Consider the following 21,384-nt stretch of genomic DNA (forward strand, 5'->3'; position numbering starts at 1 on the left):
TTATGGATAATTTCGGGTGATGTTGTTCTGTTCCTCCTGCGTTTACCTCCTGCTCCCGCTGGAACACCACCACTCGTCCTCCCTTGTCTCCGGTGGCCAGCAGCTCCCCTGATGAGTTGAACTCGACTGTAGAGATGATATCAGCTGCATCACATCAGAACAGAGAGAGGAACGTTAGAACGGAGACTATCACCCACCTGCAGACCCTCAACAATAAAACATCTGAGAGAAGAACTGCGACGCTGCTGACATCATTAGGAATGATTTATCTACAACACAAAGTGTGTCCAAATACTTCTGATCCTCTGCTAAATTCACCCAGCAGTTCATCCCACGCAGCAGGAGATCACGACTATTAATGATTAATCTATAAACAGGTGATTAGGTAATGCACAAGTCCACTGTTATAACAGACTGGTTTGTTGTCAGTCATGATGTCTCGAGTTAGCATCATCAGCGCACTCAGGCAGCATGGCGGTGTAATCCGCTCCTCATCGACCTGACCAGCCATCTAAAGGCACGATTATCCATGCCTGAGGAATGGAAGGTCGACGGGGCTCCTCATCATTGCTGTGAAAATGTGACCTGCATGGATGGTGGATGATTTAAAGAGAGCACAATGTGACTCTCCGTTTCCTCCCTCTGAGAATCCACCACTGACAGGTGAAGAGAAGTGGCTGAAGGCCCTGAATAAAGAAAGTGGTGTAGTTGGGGGTGGTAGCTCAGTGCTTAAAGTACTGAACAAGTGCATACCTGTCAAGTCTCCCGTTTTGGCCGGGAAACTACCGTATTTTACCCCTCTTTCCCGCCGTCCTCCCGTATTAGTATTTTCCCGTAAATTTCCCGTACTATATTATAATTTTAAAAAACATTCCTGTGCCTCTCCAAACTGAAATGTCACTAACCTCGCGAGAACTGCCACCCAGGCTGCTGCAAGTGGCAGTTCTCGCGAGGTTAGTGCGGACAGCGGGAACAAACCTGGAACAGGGAGAGATGGATGGATGCAAGGAGAGAGAGGGCATTCCTGCCAAAAAAGTAAAGACTGCATGTAAATATCTAGAGAAATGGGACATCGAATTTACCTTTCTAAAGAAGAGAAGAAAATAAAATGTGTTTCACTTTAAGACAAGCAATGTGTATATATGCTGAAAATATGTAAAATAAATAAATGTGCTTCAATTCCCTTTTGTGTTTTTATTTAGGCTGTATTATAAGAATTACATATGTAGGAATGTCCACAGCATTTCAGTGTCAACAAAGGTAGGCCTATCAGATTCTGATCATCTAATTGTAGTTTGTAAGTGGTTCACAGGTGGTTATTTTAGATTTCTTGTAAACCTGTCTTAAAATGTAAGGGATACTGAACCTCGGTTGGGCTGGTGGGACGGCTCGAAGCGCGCATCGGAAAATTTCCCTTATTTTTAAATCCAAAACTTGACAGGTATGCAAGTGATGAAAGGTCACATTTTAAGCCCCATCGTCACCACTGTTGGGCCCCTGAGCAAGGACCTCAACCCTCAATTGCTTGTATCATATTTTGTCACAATTGTAAGTTGTATCGTATAAAAGTGCTAAATGCTGTAAGTGGAGGGAGCGTGTGATAGTCTGAGGCACTCCTCGACCAGCGGAGGAGAGGAATCAGCTGTGAGTAAAATCGTTTCACATCCTGAAGAATTTACTACATTTACACCACACAGTAAATAATAAATCATAATTTGATGTTTTTGCTTTTTACACAGAATGTTCTGGGCAAAAATCTCAGGAGAACAGAAGTGATCAGCTCGTCTGATACCAGTAGCCAAGATTTACGTCATTTACATCAGATTTAAAATCAGATTTTTTTCTCTCGGATGTTTGATGTGAAGCAGCAGATCAGCGTCTGTGTGATTCTGTAAATCTGCTGCACGACTGAGGTCCAGGTGTTCCTAATAAAGTGGCCAGTGTGTTTATACACGGAAATAAATAAATAAATAAATAAAATAAATGTTCTATAAAATAATAAAATCATGTTTTTATGAGCTTCAGTGATCTGATTCTAGGTGAGTTGATCAGATTTATTTTGGTTTTCGTTCTTTATAAACAGTGAAGTTACTTTTATTTTTTCTGTGAGAGAAAATGTTTAAATTATATTTAAATCGAGGAGTTTGTGAAATTTTATTTTATTTAAACAGTTTATTCATGATTTATTTTCTCTGATCAGTTCAGATAATCTGATTGGCTCAGAATGATGCTGGTATGTGATTTAGGATGCAGCACATTTTGTTATTGATTTGCAGCATGATGAGAATGTAGTGTTGGTGTAACACAGATCCAGGGTCTCGGGTTCAGTGGTTTATTCTGTGTGTGCTGGAGGAGAGCGCTCTCTCGTTAATAAAATCTTCCTGCAGGTCGTTATTACTAACAGAATCGTTCTGCTCTGCCTGAATGCCGCCGCCGCCGTATTTCACTCTTACAGGGAAACGTGTAGAGAGCGCGAGCGTTCCCCTCCTGCACCCCCCACCGTGGAGTTAAAGCTCACCGAATGGGGGATGAGAGGAAGCGGTTGTCATGGAAACCACTTCCATCATGGTGTGAAGTGTGTAACGCTGCATTGTGTCACCCGGGGCCCATAATGCACTGCAGAACACAATGCACAGAACAACATTCAGGAAAACGGGAGCCTAGAGGGGTTTTTGTCTTCCCACAATTCCAGGTTACTGTTGGTGCATGAACCTGTACTAAAACGAGGGGGGGGGGGGGGGGGGGCGCGTCTTTATATTTACGACCGTTTCTCCCCCACAGAACTGAAAGTGTGGAACACGACTCCAGAACACAAACATGAACCCTGATCCTCTTAAAACGCATTTCTGCTGGATTCAGTTTGGTAAGCAGCCTCGCTCAGACAGGTTTGAGGTTTACTGGAGTGTAAATGGGGGGGGGGGGCAGTAGGATTGAGAGGATTACCGCGGGGGGTCCTGCTGTTTCCTGGCCACACGGCTGAATATCTGGGGAAATAAAGAGGCACAACGGGCAGCGTAACGTAATCCAGGATACACAGACGAGCAGGATCATCTGATCCACTCGATCCTGACGTTTAGAATCTTCAGTCCAGGTCAGAGACACACGGGCTGAGAGATCAGATCACATTCTGATTCAAACCAACATCACGCAACACGGGGTGGGAACCAGAACCAGAGCAGAACCGGAACCAGTACAGATTCTCATGTTCTCACAGACTGGAACCTTCATGGTCCTTCACATACACAGGGACTAAACGCTTGATCAGATTTTTCACTCACGATGGACTTTACATTCTAATTTACTCCATTAAAAACTGGGTAAAATGAAAAAACAAACAAACAAACAAACAAACAAACAAAAAAACAGGTGATTTGTTAGGTTTTCAACATAAGCCACTAATGAGCAGCTCAAACCAGTAAGAGACCAGAACATGAAACCAGTGACGAGCTCCAGCTAACGTGTGATTCAGAGGAGGAAAAGTTTAACTGCACCACAACGGACGATGATTTATTTACAACCTTTTATAATGAACCTGTTTAACTTTGCAAGCAAACAAACCCCAATGTTCTGGTGGGACCGACCGACCAACTAACCGAAGCACCAAGAGCAACATGAGCTAATGAGCCGTCATAAGATCTCTAGTCTTCCTGGTGTTCTAGTGTTCCCAGTGTTCTAAGTCTTCCTGATGTTCTAGTGCTTCTGGTGTTCTAGTGTTCTAATGTTGTAGTGTTCTGATGTTCTAGTGTTCCTTGTGTTCTGATGTTCCTGGTGTTCTAGTGTTCCCAGTGTTTCTGGTGTTCTAGTGTACCCAGTGTTTCTGGTGTTCTAGCGTACCCAGTGTTCCTGATGTTCTAGTCTTCCTTGTGTTCTAGTGTTTCTGGTGTTCTAGTGTTCTTGGTGTTCTGCTTGTGTTAGAACATTAGATTAATAAGAAACGTCTTGGAACGTTTCTTGAGGAACGTCTGAGGTTCTGAAGTGACCTGGTTTCTTCTGCTGTTCATATCGGATTAGAAACGCACGGCGGCTCACAGTGCATAAATCCTTCAGGCTGCGAGGTCAAAGGTTATGAGGTCACATGATGGCAGACTGTCTGACTAAAACAGGTTGGTCCTCTCGTTCATCACTCAGCGGCACTAAAGTAGGTTATGGTGTCACCCGTCTCATCGTAGAACCCACGGGACCATAAAACATCTAAAACATGGATGATCTGAGCATCAGTGAAATGAGACGGAACACTCCATCACCCCAAACACGCTCATAAAACCACCATCACAGGCACCACTCCACTTATTTTACTGCAGGAACAGACCGAGTCTCCTTACCTCTGAACTACACTAGAAACGTCTGATTCAATCAGGGAGGTCTCAGAGGAAACGAGGACCTGCAGGGACGGTGAGTGACGGTGAGGGGCGGTAAACAGTCACTGGACTGACGGGACAGATAAACTCATTAGAACAATAAAATTAGAATTAAATGAATTAAATTTGTAGAAATTAAGCTGCTGTCACGTCTCACAAGAACACAAAGAGACGAGAGGAGCTCAGAGCGAGAGAGACACGAGAGAGAGACAGAAACTGAATGTATGTAGGTCATCATGAGCTCATCACAACCGGGAACCAACAGGATCTATCTGGAATCATCAGGAACTATCTGGAATCATCAGGAACTATCAGGAACTATGTAGGAGGAGGATCTGTATGTCCGGTTGTGTAAGTAGAGGAACGAACTGGAGCTGCAGCCTCTGGTGCGACACATTAAACCGGATCAGTCCTGCTGATCTACTGGATCAGACTGTAAGAGGATTTAATAAACACGCATGTGCACAAAACCCAACACAGCTCACACGGAACCTTCCTCACTACACACACACCTGAGCAAAAGTATGTGGACACCCCAGTTTTATTATTACTGAGCTCAGATGTTTCAGCCACACCAACAGCAACGGTGTATAAAATCAATCACATAAATGTGATGTAATCATCAAATGTGTGTAACAGTTTGGGGAAGGTCCTTTATTTATTCTTGTATAACTGTGTCCTTGAGCACAAAGCAAATTCTGACATTTGACGCCTCAACTGGACAGAGACGCTCGCTCAGAAATAGAAGAACATCAAGGTTGATCTTTAGGTTCCTCAGTTTGAACCTGTTTTGCTGAGTCTGTACATTATTGCACCTTAAACTCACTACAGGTCCAGAATTCACCGGTCCACCTTAAATGTGCTGTGTTTATATTTCCATGGGCCAGCTGTAGCCTAGTGGTTAAGGTACTGGACCAGTGATCAGAGTTCACGCCCCACCACTGCCAGGTTGCTGCTGTTGGGCCCTTGAGCAAGGCCCTTAACCCTCAATTGCTCAGACAGTATACTGTAACTGTACTGTAAGTCACTTTGGATAAAGGCGTCTGCTAAATGCTGAAAATGTAAATGTAAACATTTCTGGAACAACCCGTCAACACAAGTGTTTAATAATAAATAAAATTAATACATTTAAATGAATTAAAATATCGATTCTGAGCCAAAAATCATCAAACATCCAAAAGTAACTGCAGGACCCACAGACACAGAAGAACATGCTAAACTCCTGACAGGTATAGACTGTGGAGAAGCCAGGTCTGCAGGACTCATGTTGATGTGAAGCTCCCTCAGCTGTGCTGTACGTGTGTAATAAAAGGAAAATGGATCTGTGTTCTATTCCCACGTTATCTAAATGAAACCCTCTGTAGGATGGTCAGGATTTCGTTCTCATTTTCCTCTTTACCTCCTACGAGGTTTCACAAAAGAAAACGATCCCAAATCGACCCATCAGTGCCCCCCTCACCCACCCCCGTCCCCCCACTGAACGGCAGACATGAGTGGATGTAATGGGGCCACTGTGCAACACGCCTGCAGTTCTGTAACACGCATCAGCCAACACGTATCGACCAGATCTCCAATCAGCAGCTGGTTCAGCTCATCCACGTCCTGATGGAACATCAAACCCAGCAGGAACGAAGATCATCTCCAGCACCTCCTGCTGAGCACCAGAACCTTCTCCAGAACCTGAGGACCATGCCCTGCTCTGTAGAGACCAGACTGGTTCTGCTTTATTAGGGAACCAAGCGAGAGAACCGAGCTCCGATCAGCACTCAATACAGAGGAACTTACAGTCAACTGATTTATTTTGATGAACTGGATTAGATTGGAAATAGAAATTTTTTAATTTTTAATAAAAAAAAAGAAATGTAAAGCCCCAACACCCCCCCCCCCAAAAAAAATGTGTAATTTACTGAATAAACAGTAATTGTGCATCAATCTGTGCAGCCGTTTCCTGTTCGCTTCTATTTAATAACATGAAATTTAACCAGGACTCACCAAGCTTCATATCTGACTGTATTCATTCATCTTTAATAACAACTTCATCTCAATGATCTGACGTCTCAGAGACGCTCGCTCAGAAATAAAATAACCATCGAAGTTCATCTTTAGCTTCCTCGGTTTGAACCTGTTGAGTCTGTTCATTATTGCACCTTAAACTCACTACAGGTCCAGAATTCACCGGTCCACCTTAAACGTGTTTATATATTTATTTCAATGAATTAAACACTGAAGGTAAAAACAACCTCGTAAAATAAAACGGAAAGATTTCAGTGCTGTCAGTCCAGAAAGGTTTGAAACCCTAACCCACACTTTCTGCTGTACCACGTTACTCCAATAAAGTCTCATTTTTATTTTATTTATTTAAAATCTGAATCTTCTGCAGGACTGAATCTTCTGCAGGACTGAATCATCTTTCGTTCTTCTTCTTTTAAATCAGAATTTTTTTATTCTGTAGTTTTAGTTTTAATCAGGTTCTTTTTTTCTGAATTTCAGTAAAACAGATTTTATTTATGTATTTATTTGATTTTATTAGTTTTTTCCTGTATGAAATTTTGTACTAAATGCTCCACTCGTCTCTGTCGACTTCAGCAGATCTTTTCTTTCTATATCATTAAAATCCTAAGCGGGGGCCCGGGGACATTTATGTTGGAAGCCTCATTTGGTGCATTTTGCCCAACCAAACCCCCATAACCCCCCCCCCCCCATTCTCCTAACAGCAATAATAACACTCAGCCGTTCTGCAGGGTCGGGGTCTGAACCCTGGGCGAGCTGGGAGAGTAAATTGTGCTGGCAGGGTGGATGTAGTAGGATCAAACCCCCCCCTCCCAAACCCCCACAACACTCCACCTCCCCCAGGCTGGACTCTACATGTGTGTCCTCAGTACTAAAGATTCTGCAGGATTCTGACCACAGGAAGTAAAAAAAATTGATAAAAACTCGACCTGCGACTGTCCTGGTTATTCCTGCTCAGCACCCAGAGGTTCCCGGTGAAACTGGACACACTGAGACCCTGACCATGATTATGTGATTGATTAAATTTCTCTGCTTCTTACATTACATTTACACTGAGGAGAGTCACAAACTAGCACCTGCACTCTCTGACTCATGTGAAGTCACAGTGCAGTTCTTTACACCAGCGGTGGAATCTCACAGAGAGCCGCAGTGCGTACAGAGGATTTATGTGTTTGTGTTTCTGTGTTGCTGTCATGTAATAAAACACAAAGTTTGGTTTGTACTTCAGGTTTAATCTGCTGAACCCGGATGAATAAACAGCGGCGGGTGAATGATGATGATGATGATGATGATGACGGCGTCAGTACTGGAGCTGCAGAGCGTTTTTACTGTGTGTGTTTTAATAAGAACGCGGGTCGTTTAGCAGGAACGCTGGAACGAGGAGGGGGGTGTTAGCATGTACTGGACACGTTTTGGATAATTAAACACACCGAGCGTAAATGAAGATGAAGGGCGAGGCGTCGTTACAGCACCGGCACATCAATCCTCCCGCTATTAGTGACCCGCCGCTCCACAGCGTCGCTCTCATGCTAATGACGCTCAGAGCCGCTACACGCAGCAAAATCAATCCTGAAGATTCTATTCATTTAAAGCTCCCATTACAATCAGTGTGTGAAAAATCACTTAATGCTAAATGAACCATGATGTACCGCGGTACACAGCTAACATCTGTGATTTTATACTCATATTACAATTAAATAAACCATTTTAACTGGGTTTTATTTATCATGATTATAACGTGATGTTTTACACTTTGGTTTTACACATGACAGGACGGGTCGTTACTGCTTACCCATAATTCATCAGTTCAGGTTTAATATCAAACACAGTCATGAACTATTTAGTGTCTCCAGTTCACCTCACTTACACGCCTCTGTACTGTGGGAGGAAACCCACACAGACACAGGGAGAACATGCAAACTCCACACATAAAGGACCCAGACCGCTCCACCTGGGAATCCAACCCAGGACCTTTTTTCTGTGAGGCGACAGTGCTACCCACTTAGCCACCGTGCCGCCCCGTTAGGGTTTTAAATTATTTAGCCCGGTGGAGCAAAGTTAGCTTAGCAAGCCAAGATTTTACACTTTATACACAAAAAAGTATTTTATTAAAACACTATTTTTATAAATCTGTTTAAATTATAATTATTTCTTAAACTGTCTGTTAGCTGACAGCTTACACACACACACACACACACAGACACACAAACAAACACAGGTTGCCAGATTACTCGTGCACTCTGGTTAATTCAGACGGGTGTGAGTGTGTACACCCAGCTAACCCCCTAAAACGACTCCCTCGATGACCATTCAGGGGGACATAAACACTAAAGCTCAACCACAAAAACAAACAGTGAAATAATTAAAGGATCAATAAATCATCAGGACCTTTAAAGCTCAGATATTAAATATTAACTAAACCAACACGTTTAAATCATAATGAAGCTCTAATGATCACGACTGATAATTAAACACAGTTTCATACTGTATAGCACAGAGACGCTAACAGAAGCAGTTCTGCTCATTTACATACCGTACACTTACCCTATACCCCCCTACCCCCCACCCGGGGCCTGTGGGATCCCTGTCAGCACTTTATTAGGTCAGGGACCAAAGAAACCACTAGTGAGGCAACAAAGTTACCTCCTAAAATCCAATTACCAGAACCACAGTACTTCAGTAAATTAGAAAATATGGAGTGTGTGTGTAAGATTGTGTGTGTGAGAGTGTGTGTGTGTGTGTGTGTGAATGTGTGTGTGTGTGTTGGGGTTGGTTATGTGAGGTGATGCTATTATCAGCACTGATCGTTTCCACAGTGAGAGTTTTTAATCATGATGCGCCGGTTTCTTATAATTTAAAGATGAACGTGGACGATTCAGTCGACGTGACCAAGTTATTAAAGCTCACAACCTCAGGACGTCCAGAGTGAGACCTGTACTACTGAAGGAGGACCACGCCCCAGTCTCATAATACTCACTATAATTTAGGACAGGAATTATGGGGGCGATGATGAACAGGAACAACCTAAAAAATTCTCATCTCATTTTCATCAGCCTGTATCCTGGTGAAACAGGTGGTGTGGGTGATGCACTGTATCTGGAGGTTTGGGGACCCGGGTTTGTTTCTCGTAGCTGGCTGTGTTTTAAATTTTTACATGTTCACCCTGCTCCGCCAAGCTTACAAATACATGCAGCAGTGAGATTGGCTAGCGTCTATGTCTGAGTAAGTTTGTGTGTGTGTTGTCTTCCAATGGACAGCCCTGACCAGGTTAATACTGATGTTTTGTTATTGGTATATACTGGGTGGCACAGGGACACAGCTGCACAGGACGTGCAGAAGGTGTGTTGGCAGCAGTAGATGTGAGTGAGTGCATCTGTGTGTGTATGTGTGTGAGTTAGGGTTAGGGTGCTGGGTGGCACAGGGACACAGCTGCACAGGACATGCAGAAGGTGTGTTGGCTAAAGTAGAATGTGAGTGAGTGCATCTGTGTGTGTGTTGAACTGTAATAGTTCGTGTCCTGTGTAGGGTGATTTATAAAGAGTGGTTCCAGACCCACCGTGACCATGACCAGGATAAAGTGTTTGTTAAAATCAACATAATTACATTTTCATGTTTTATTCTTTCTTTGTCTGTTTTACCATCGTTTTATCTTGTTCAGGGTCGCAGTGGGTCCAGTTCTCCTAAAATCACTGGAAGCTGTACAGGAGCCCAATGGACTGGACTCCAAACCATCATGGGGCTTTGGCTATTACCCAAACCAACACCCCCCGTTCCACTTAAGACACAGCCGAACGTGCCAATCATGCAGCAGACAGAACCACTGGGGATTCGAACCCTAGCTGAGAACCATCTAGAACATTCAGATCCACCTTCAGAACACCATGATGGAGCTTCTAACAAAACTACTGACCCTCGTTACACCGAAAACACTCGGTTTATTATTACAAGCATTTAATCCCCCCCCCCCCACAAAACAAACCCGCAGGACAGCTCGGGGCATTTAGAGCCAAGTGGGCACAGGTTATTCATGCTGTGTGTGTGTGTGTGTGTGTGTGTGTGTGTGTGTGTGTTAATCAATCTGCAGACGTAGTGTTACAGTGTGATTTACAGACTGGCCTGCAGCATTTGGGCCCGAAAGCCTCTGAGCCAGCAGGCTGTTGATTGCATCTCACCACTGGGCCCATTTTAGAGCAGCTCCCAGAGCTATTAATCAATGCCCAGGAAGGTGCCCTCTGTCAGTGATCTGCCCCCCCTGGCGCTGCATGCATGGTGAGACCAGATTCACATGAATATGTGCTGAACTGCTGCCACTGTCATACTGCAGATTCACACAGGTTATACAATCACTGTCCATACTAGCACTGAATGAAGCAGCTCTTTTATTTATATAATCTACTTCTAACTGTTGTAATTCTCCCTTATTGCATGAAAGTCACCAATGCCAATGCTTGCTTCATCTGAAACACATGATGCCAACCGATCTTCACCACATCTTTATAAACACTTTACTATAGTGAATCTGGGAGTAGAGCAGTGCGACCAAATGGAGGAAGGAGTGTAATGCCCTCCTACATGCAATATAAGATCCAGAACGAGCACAAGTCAAAGAAAAAGATCTGAAAAGTGAACTGTAATAATTATAATAATAATAATAATAATAATAATAATAATAATATTTGTTTTACAGATCGTGCTGCAGCACCACAGGCCTGCACCATCCACAACCACCTCAGTTCTATTAAATAAATATTAAATATTATAATCAGGACACAATCAACATTTCACTGTCATAACAGCTTAAGTTCTTTCTACATCCACACCTAGGCTCTCTCAGACTCCCTGTCAGAACTGTGTGAGATTAAAAAAAGACAATAAATCAGATAAATGAATCAGAATATCTGCAGGTCTGTAGAGAATAAATCCAGATCTGGTTTCAGCCCGAGAGACTGAACGAGTCTAAACGTTCTAATCAGAGTCATAACCTAATAATCCCACCAATATATATTTTATCTATTTAGATATTTATTTACTATCACAGAAATGTTCAGGTTGCATTAACACTTTTATCTCAATTCACATATCAGAGTACACCATACACAGGGCACTAAAGGATTTCAGGGCATTTTAATAAAACTCACCCGAACAAGCTTTACAAGGGGGGAAGGATAAAAATACCTCAAGATAACCATCACAAACACAGAGAGAACATGCAAAATTCCTCACAGACGTCGCTGTATGGCACCACTTCACCAGCTGTGCCATAGTACCCTCATCAGAAAAATGAATAATAATAATATATTTAATAAAAACCCTCTCTGTTGATGGTGATTATTCATTACTGATACACATTTTGGTGCTAAAGCTTTTAAATCCTGGATTACCCACAATCCTGTAAACAGATCTTTATAATCACGTCATTTTATATAAACATTAATAAGTAAATAGTAGTGTTACTAAAGCTCATGTTTCATAATCACACTTGATTAATGATCAGTTTTACATCAGTTTGCAGAGGTTGTGAAATACGACCCCATCCATCCCTCCCTCCACAGTGGGTGAGGATCTCTGTCCTGCAGGTACCAGGGCGGGTTACAATCACTGCATTGCAACATCTGAGTCACTGCTGTGTGATGGAGGCCATCATGCCACCCGAGATCAGCAGGTACAAACAGCGAAATGATAAAAGATCGCGATTCTGAGCAGATTTCCAGATTCATCTGATCTCTCAGTCCTGCAGCATCCAGCAGCTCTACAGCAGATGATCGAGGAGAACCGTGAGAGGAACAAGGCGGGGTCGCGGTGCAACATGTAGCTTCCACACTGCAGCCTCCCTGAGCGAATCTGTACCCCAGCACCCCACTGAACCCCTCACACCCCTGCAGTGTTAGAGAACTGGTGGATTTGGTGATGATGAAGTGATTACCTTCGGTTGCATAGTTGTGATCCCGCAGGAAGCTGTTGTTGATCTTGCGGGTTTCACTCTCCTCCTCCATTTATGATGCGGTCATCAAATCCATCATGGACGCAAAGATCAGCAGATAATCGGGAGCTCCATCGCGATATTCCTCATGTACAAACCCTCAGTGGTGAAGATGAAGGTGTGAATAATCGGGGGAGGATGGTGATGGTGCCAGGCTGGAGTCGGATCGCATCGACTGTTCTCAGATCAGCGCTGTGCGGTCAGTCCGAGGTTCCTCAGTCTGTTCCACCTTCTCTGATCTCTCCACCCCAAAAATAACTGAAAATCCAGCGCACTCGACCTCCAGCGGTGAATGAATGAATGAATGAGTGAGTGAGTGAGTGAGTGGATGAAGGACTGTGGATGTGAGGATCCGAGCAGAGATTTTCTACCTTCTGATGGGCGGAGTTACAGCAGATCGGTTCATTCAGTCCCTCACCTCACATTCAGAGGATCAAACAGCGGTGCAGGGGTGAGGGAGATGCTTTCTACCCCTCACACACCCCTGTCCAGCCATTCCACCCCTCACACCCCAATCCAGCCATTCCACCCCTCTCACCCCAAACCAGCCATTCCACCCCTCTCACCCCAAACCAGCTATTCTACCCCTCTCACCCCAACCCAATCACCCCAAACCAGCCATTCTACCCCTCACACACCCCTGTCCAGCTATTCTACCCCTCTCACCCCATCCCTCTCACCCTAAACCAGCCATTCCACCCCTTTAACTCTCCAGCAGTGACAGCTTGTGTCATTAGGAGCGCATTACCAAACGAGTCCCTACAGAGACACTGCTAGGAATTTTGGGCCCCTATACACTGGCCTCCTTTGCCTCACCACAACCTGTCAAACAGTCCTGTTTTGTAATTGCTGGACAATTTCAGGTTACTTTTCACCACAAACTCACAAACTCCTGTAAGATGTACAATAAATCAATAGTATTTTATTAAAAGCAATAAAATACTCAATAAATAATAATAATAATAACAATAATCTATTAAACCTGCCTCTTAACTATTTTGAAAACTATTTATTTCCACAAACATGCACATTTATCTAAAAATGCTGCTTTTAATCTGGAGTTCTGTGGGGATTTTCTCCTCCACACTTCTGCTCCCCGTAATCCGGCCGAGCCTAAAAAGATTCTGCAAATAAAAGGAATAATGACTGTGTCTGAGGGGATTACTGCTCAGTTTAACCCTTCATCAGTAGCTGGTGTCTCCTGTAAGAACCAGTTCTGTTCTCTGGTTTATAAAGTCACAGATAAACAGATTTGTGTAAAAGTAACATTTATAAATCAGAATGATTTTTGATCTTTGTCTGTGGCTGAAGGAAGAACATTTAGTACAAAATAAAACAAAAGTTTATTTTATTATGCGGATTTTCTAAAAATTTACTGGATTAAAAATATATAGACAGTAACTTGGATTATTAACATGGTGGTTTAAATGATGCTCTAGAATTTTGGAGCAGAGGCTTCTGTGAGTTACAGCCGCAGTTTAAATAAAGTAAAGCTGGCTCGACTGTCAACAATGTCAGCTATGTTCCAGTAGTTTCTAATTCATATCTGTTTTTGGTCTCATCTACAGTCAGTGATGAATTACTGCTGAGATTCTGCTAACCCTGGAACAACAAAACCAAGTTGTAAAAAGTTTTGTTCCATTTCTGTTGAAAATATAACAGCCATGACTGCGCGGGTGCTAGTCTGTGACTCTCCTCAGTCAGGGTGGGGGGGTACAGAGACGAAAGAAGTTAAAATCAGGGAACTGGACAGAACTAAATTGGGATAAAAGAAGGAGAAAATGTTTTACTCACACATGTCCAACCAGCCTGATCAAAACACAACACAGAGGATTCTGGAGTATTCGCTTTAGAATAAATATAATAAAACAACATCATTTATCTAGTTTATTTAAAATAGCAATGTTCTCACAGTCTGGATATAGAACTTCATCTAAAATATAAACAACAAATCAAACTAAATGCAAGTTTTATACAGTTTATATACAGTAGGCCAGATACAGAGATAAGCAAGAAGTGACAAGTGAAATTAGCTACTGCTTTATTAAATGTGTCTGTAAATCTGTATAAATGAAGCAGCGCTCGTTGTTTTTACAGATTTATTTTCTCTTTCTTGACTGGCGCTGTAAAATGAGTTTGACACCCCTGCTGTAAAACGAGGTTTGTCAGTAACAGGCTTGTTTTCTCCCTAAAACGTGTGAAATCCTCATGTAGCTTCACTTCTGTCCCTCTTACCCCCATCAGAGTTCTTATCATTATTTAAACAGGGTGACAAAAATCAATGATTTTCTGTCAGAAGGGGAGAGGGGGGTAAAGCTGATAATAAATCCCACCTGGTATCCTGTAATGATCAACAGGGTGGGACGGACCGTACCGACCTGATGATGAAAAGAGTGAGGCATGATGGGAAGGGATGGAACAGAGAATAGGGAATTACCAAATCAGAGAGAATCAGAAATAAAGGGAAACACCTCATTAAAGTGGGGTTAACAAAAACACAGAGCAGTTCTGACGTAAAAAATATCAAGCTGGACTTAAAAACATGATTAAAAAAAGGAGAATGGTTTAAAAAACTCTTTGTTTCTTCTACGCATGCAGGGTTCATATATTTCTGCTCTGACGTGATTATTATTATTAGTTAGTTACAGTTAGTTATCCAGCGCAGTACAGAACTGTGTGCTAACGTTACATTCATGAATGATTTGATGTATTTCGTCTTGTTGCACGTCTGTAATCTCTGTTTGTGACGACTTTAATGTATTACAGTTATTATTTCTATTTTATTTATTAGTGCTCGTGTTTTAAATCACACATTAAATCCTACATACACTAGATTACTAATAATGTTTTTGCTACTGGATTAAAGATTTACAGTCCCCCATTAGACCATCACAGGAAATCAGAAACATAACAGCTCATGTGTAGAGAAGCTGGTCAATTAGGATTTGGATTCAAGTTAAATGACACAGAACCCGGTTGTACAGTTAGTTCAGTAACGCTGTTCGTGCTTTGGCTCAGTCACAGTGAATACAGTGATTTATTTCAAGCATTTTAAGGTGTGGAAGAAAAAGGTTAATTTACACTAGAAGTGTTAATTCATTATCAATTTAAAACATGCAGATATGCTTAGGGCATGATTAGGGCCAGTAGTTATGTTCCAATATTCCAAGAATACTGCTAAGGTAGAATGTTACTGGATGTGTATGTGATGTACATTGTACGACGTCCAAAACCCAGTTCTAGATCATTTGGACCAGTCCCTGTTCTAGCTAAGAACTCTCTGTTACTGGTGGAATCTTCCACTGTCCTATAGGATCACTGATGGGAGTATAAAGGAGGATTATTTTCTTTCCTTCTTATCACATTCAGAGCCTCTATGTGGGACTGTCAGTGTAATTCTTCTCTGCAGACATTTACATTTTCATTTTCTGCATTTAGCAGACGCTCTTATCCAGAGCGACTTACAGAAGAGCTTCCATAGTGAACATTTCATTTCTCAAGTTTTAGTAAAAAACAGTCGAAGAACACAAATCTGCTGAAACCTGTTAGTGTTTTTTTGTTTTGTAAATGAAAGTGCTTAGTAAAGAGGTGATGATGGTTTTTAATCGTTTTTTAAAGACAGCGAGAGACTCAGATGTTCGGACAGACAGAGGAAGTTCATTCCACCACTTGGGTGCTAGAACAGAGCAGAGCCTTGATGCTTGTCTTCCTTTAGTCCTGGGTGGAGGATCAAGTTGAGCGAGACTAGAGGCTCGGAGGTTGCGTGGTACAGAGCGGGGTTTGATTAGACCACGAAGGTAGCTTAGGGCTGGTCCATTTTTGGCTTTGTAGGTCAGCATCAGTGTTTTAAACTGAATGCGTGCAGCTACAGGAAGCCAGTGAAGAGAACGCAGCAGTGGGGTGATGAGGCAGCAGTGGGGTGATGATGAGGCAGCAGTGGGGTGATAATGTGGCAGCAGTGGGGTGATGATGTGGCAGCAGTGGGGTGATGATGAGGCAGCACTGGGGTGATGATGAGGCAGCAGTGGGGTGATGATGTGGCAGCAGTGGGGTGATGAGGCAGCAGTGGGGAGATGAGGCAGCAGTGGGGTGATAATGTGGCAGCAGTGGGGTGATGATGTGGCAGCAGTGGGGTGATGATGAGGCAGCAGTGGGGTGATGTGGCAGTGTTTGGGCTGGTTAAAAACCAGACGGGCAACTGCATTTTGAACGAGCTGCAAGGGTTTAATAGGACATGGGAGCTCCTGCCAGGAGCAGACAAGATTAAAACTCTTTTCCACTCAAAATCCAGTCTCTGAGCTATTTCATTAAGGGGTTTTCCACCATAAAGGTCACTTAGCTTGAGAAATACCAAAAGTATAAACGACTGCTGATAAGTTTGAGTAAAATGTAATAAACTGTAATGATAACAGTGCAAATTAAAAGTCGTGTGATAAACTGACCCCAAATTCAGAACGTGTTTCGGCTCAGTTTGTTCTAGACAGGCTCCAAACCCACTGTAACCCTGATCACGATCAAGCAGCGTGTGAAGACAGATGAATAAATAAATGATAATATGTAACGAAAGGTCAAAAATCTCATTCTGCTCAACCTCTGATAAACAAAAGATGTTTCGGCTCATGTGTTTCCTGAGCATTAAAAACACAAAATCATTTGTTTTTCTACATTTCAGTTCTGATTAATATATGATTGAAATAAAATTCAGTTCAAACATTTGCACATTGAGCAAAGTTTTCATGTGAAGGAATAAAAAAGGTTTAAGACCGTCACGCTCATGTGACGCAGCACAATAAAACATAAGAAACAATTACGCCACCATGATAGTTTAGTCATGGCCAATTTCTTGCATTGATTTGCAGTAATAGCTTGACCTAGGGCATGGGGGGCGTGGGGTGAGGGGTCTCAATACCCGCCTGTGGGTGCATGCAGCTTCTAAAACAAGTCCAATATTACAGGGCAGCAAATGAACCAAACACTGATTGATGATAGTCGTGATATTAGAATGTGATTTATCAAAGACTCATTATTGATCCTGTCCTGAACACCATGTTCTTATTAAATCAACATGATTGGTTCTGATGGTTTAGAACGTGTAGAGTGGTTCTAACCTTCAGCTTCTCAAACACAAGATGTTTTCAGAAGTTTCTTCACTGGAACATGTGATGGGACATTAAAATGGCAGTTGAGTTCATAATAAAAGGATTTACACCGATCAGGCATAACATTATGACCACCTTCCTAATATTGTGTTGGTCCACCTTTTGCTGCCAAAACAGCCCTGACCCGTCGAGGCATGGAGTCTGACACCTTTCTATCAGAACCAGCATGAACTTCTTCAGCAGTTTGAGCTACAGTAGCTTTTCTGTTGTAGCTTTACAGTAGCTTTTCACGGGCCAGCCTTCTCTCTCCACCTGCATCAATGAGCCTTGGCCGCCCATGACCCTGCCCATTTTTCCTGCTTCTAACATCAACTTTGAGGATAAAATGTTCACTTGCTGCCTAATATATCCCCCCCACTAACAGGTGCCGTGCTGAAGAGATAATCAGTGTTATTCACTTCACCTGTCAGTGCTTAGAATGTTATACCTGCTCCGTGAGAATCTTTGTGAAAGACTGATGATCACCTAAACCGCCGTCTCAGCTCCACCCTGATTACAGTATTTTAGCAGCATGTGGATTCACAGCAAAAACAGGGATACGGTTTAGTGTTTATTATAATGAATCCTGCCGGTAGATGTGAATGCTGAAACAGAACAAAAATATTTAGTTATAGAACAAAGTTTTACATTAAAGCTGTAGTTTTTCACGGCAGTTGGTGTTTTTTTTTTTTTATGTTTGTTTATTATAATTTTAACGACGGTAGTTACTCATTACACAAGATTTATCAGTTCACAAGGTTCTATTGAACAGTCATGAACTATTTAGTGTCTCCAGTTCACCTCACTTGCATGTCTTTGGACTGTGGGAGGAAACCAGAGACCCCGGAGGAAACCCACGCAGACACAGGGAGAACATGCAAACTCCACACAGAAAGGACCCGGACCGCCCCACCTGGGGATCGAACCCAGGACCTTTTTGCTGTGAGGCGACAGTGCTACCTACTGAGCCACCGTGCCGCCTTGGTTTTTTACTGACTTGAATTTTTTATTATGTTTTATATCAATATTAATGTTTAGATTATTTAATGTTTTTTTTTTTAGAATGAGATGCAGCAAAATTGTACATGTTATTTACTACAGTACGTCTACAGTTCACACACACACACAGATTTTAAATGAGCATGCTAATAAATTAATTGCAGTAAAGAAGCTGAACGTTTTATATTTGGTGTTTTATTGCTGCTCCCCCCTCAGATCTGAGCATCTCGTCTCGTCTCGTCTCTGGGTGAGATACTTCACTATCATCCTGGTTGCTAGGAAACTGCTGCTGCTGCAACATTGCTATGCAGCACAAAGGATTTGGATGTAATTGGATCATTACGAATCATAAACTTCATGATTTTTCCAATTTTGTTGTAACGCGTTACAAGCAGCTTCAAACATCTTTAACAGCGTGAGGGTTAAACACCTGAACATCAGAACATACATGTAAAAATCATCTGATTATTTCAGTAACTTGGAGAGAGGTTCACTGGTACAGCTGACAGTTGCCCAGAGTAGTTTGGTATGTTCACCCAATAACTGAACAGGTTTTTTTGGTTACTCTCATCACATATAAAACATGTAGAAGGTGGATTGGCTGCTGTAATAGAAATTAAAATAGAACTGAAAACAATTTCATACTATAAACAATGTGTTTTAGAGAAGGTTCAGCATATCAGGAACATCACCACAACAGCAGCATGATTTAATGTTTCAGCTATACATGTGATGATTTGAGGTTTAAACTAAACTAAAGGTAACAAACATCATTCAGGACTGATTTGATTCAGACAGGATACATTCACATGCTTTTCTCTTCCTCCTGAATTTTTTTGTTTTTATTTTTAAATATCAAGGAGTAAAAAAATAATTATTTTAGTTTTGACAAACTATCACAATAAAAAAGGAAAATCACAGCTCATGTGGAGCAGCAGTGTAATGTGCTAACCCACCACCACCAAGAACTGGAGCTCTCTAACTTACTGATGCCATCGACCCAGACAGGCATCTAACAGCCACTACTGACCATGCCTGATTTACGGAAGAGAATAGTGTGACTCTCCGTACACGATACGGCTCTCTCTGAGTCTCTGGAGGGTAAAAAATTAAGCATTCAGCAACTGCACGTGTATCAGATGAGGACCAAGCAAGCGTGAGAGGAGTTACGATCAGGGATACAGAAATAAAAAATCCGGTAAAAAATTTGAATCATAAAAATTTTTAATTAATATACATTTAGTTCTAATTCCATATGTGCAGATAAACAATTTATAGAGTCACAATGTTTATTTATGCTGCCAAATTACGATTATTTACATCATAACTACATAATTACTCAATATTTAGGATTAATGTTCTGAGGAGATGGAAATATTTGATTCAGCACACTGAAGCGTCCCAGTCAGCATATAAATATCACATCTGATAATCGTGCTAGTGTAAAGTTGGGTGAAATTATTACTCAAAAGCATTTTTACTGTATAAATCCTGTAAACGTCATTTTTATTTTATTTTTATGGTTATAATTGTGAATAATCTAACCCAAGCTTTTGCTGTTTGCTAGTATTTCTCTGGCAGTAATAAGTCCGTCCGCCCGGCTGGTTGTTTATACGAGAATATCTGAGATCAGAATAATAAATAATTAAACAAAGAGAAACAGAAACTCAAGCGTGGATGTAAACAGGAGCTAAATCAGACTGAAACAAGCCCTGTCATAACACTACACGTTTATAACCAGTCCAGACCAGTCACTCCCGCCACCGCTCACCCCTCTAATTTGCAGCACAAATCTCATTTGGCCGAGCAGCTGCCACCGGAGATCAGAGAGAGCGGGGTGGTGCCACCGTACCCACAGGGATGCCAAGCTGTCGACAGATGACCCCACACTGGCAACCTGCTCTAGTTTTCTCACTTTCTGTCTCTGTCGTACCAAATTACTCACTTGAACCTCATTTTTCCACCTCCCGTTCTCTTCTTCTATACTCACTACCCCACCCCACCCCCGAAACCAGGGGCTGATTCAGTTCTGCAGCAGCACAGATCTGATGTGTCTGATTTACAGTGTTGTGCGTGAACGAGTTCAAAAGAACGCGTTCATTGAACACGCTCATTTTTTCGTGAACGTTGAACTGAACGCAACACATTTTTAATAAAGAACTTGAACGTGAATTAGTTCACATTATGTGTCATGAACGGCAGACATCACTGTAAATGAACGTTGGAATTTGTTTTCCATTGAAAACTGAGTGACATCTGTTTTCTCTTTTGAAACGCAACGAGAGAAAGTTCCTCCCTCCTGTATTCTCGCTGGTGCCGCTTAAATCATGTATCACCAGACAGAAATGGTTTTGACATTGTGTGCGCAATGCATCGCAGTTTCCTTAAAAATAAAGTTTTTTGTGCCTTTGAGTTTTGCCTTCATTACCTTCATTCAAGAGTTTCATTTCATACACACACATATGTATATATAATATCATATATATCAAATAATATATACATATTTCATATTATATATTCTTTTTTTAATTAAATGCTGGTAGATTTCATTGCACTAAGTATAGAACTGGTCTACCTTGTCTGTACTGCTGCAAGTTTCATCACCTGGTAAGAAACCCACAATTGCAGTGTCATGAGCAAATGTCTACAATGAGCAGTTTCAAAGAACGTATAGTGATTTCTAGCTTGTAGTGTGAAAAAAAGTATTTATTTGAATATCTCACGAAAAAAGTAAAATGAACTGAACTTTGAACTAGTTCAGAATTAAAATTGTGAACTTTGAACGTGAACTGTTCACTTTGAGCATGTATGAACTGAACTTGAACTAGTTCAGAAAAGCTGTGAACTGGCACAACACTGCTGATTTATTGTGATGACGGTTATATTGCTGCTGCGAGAG

At 41.9% G+C, this 21,384-nt stretch overlaps 1 protein-coding gene across 2 annotated transcripts in view; it reads right to left on the reverse strand.

Moving 5' to 3' along the window:
- LOC134319632 (serine/threonine-protein phosphatase 2A 55 kDa regulatory subunit B beta isoform-like) overlaps window positions 1-21,384 on the reverse strand; it is a 47,126-nt gene that overhangs the window by 12,323 nt on the left and 13,419 nt on the right. The window contains exons 1-2 of one of the 2 annotated variants that reach the window (XM_063000926.1): window positions 12,292-12,644; window positions 47-144 (exon numbers count right to left, since the gene is read on the reverse strand). In XM_063000926.1, coding sequence (XP_062856996.1) covers window positions 47-144; window positions 12,292-12,361 — 168 coding nt within the window. In that variant the 5' untranslated portion in view covers window positions 12,362-12,644. Of the gene's footprint in view, window positions 1-46; window positions 145-12,291; window positions 12,645-21,384 lie in introns of those variants that run through there. The other variant, XM_063000925.1, reaches the window with a different exon arrangement.

This window comes from Trichomycterus rosablanca, chromosome 8 (genome assembly GCF_030014385.1).
Source record: "Trichomycterus rosablanca isolate fTriRos1 chromosome 8, fTriRos1.hap1, whole genome shotgun sequence".
Taxonomy (NCBI): Eukaryota; Metazoa; Chordata; class Actinopteri; order Siluriformes; family Trichomycteridae; genus Trichomycterus; species Trichomycterus rosablanca.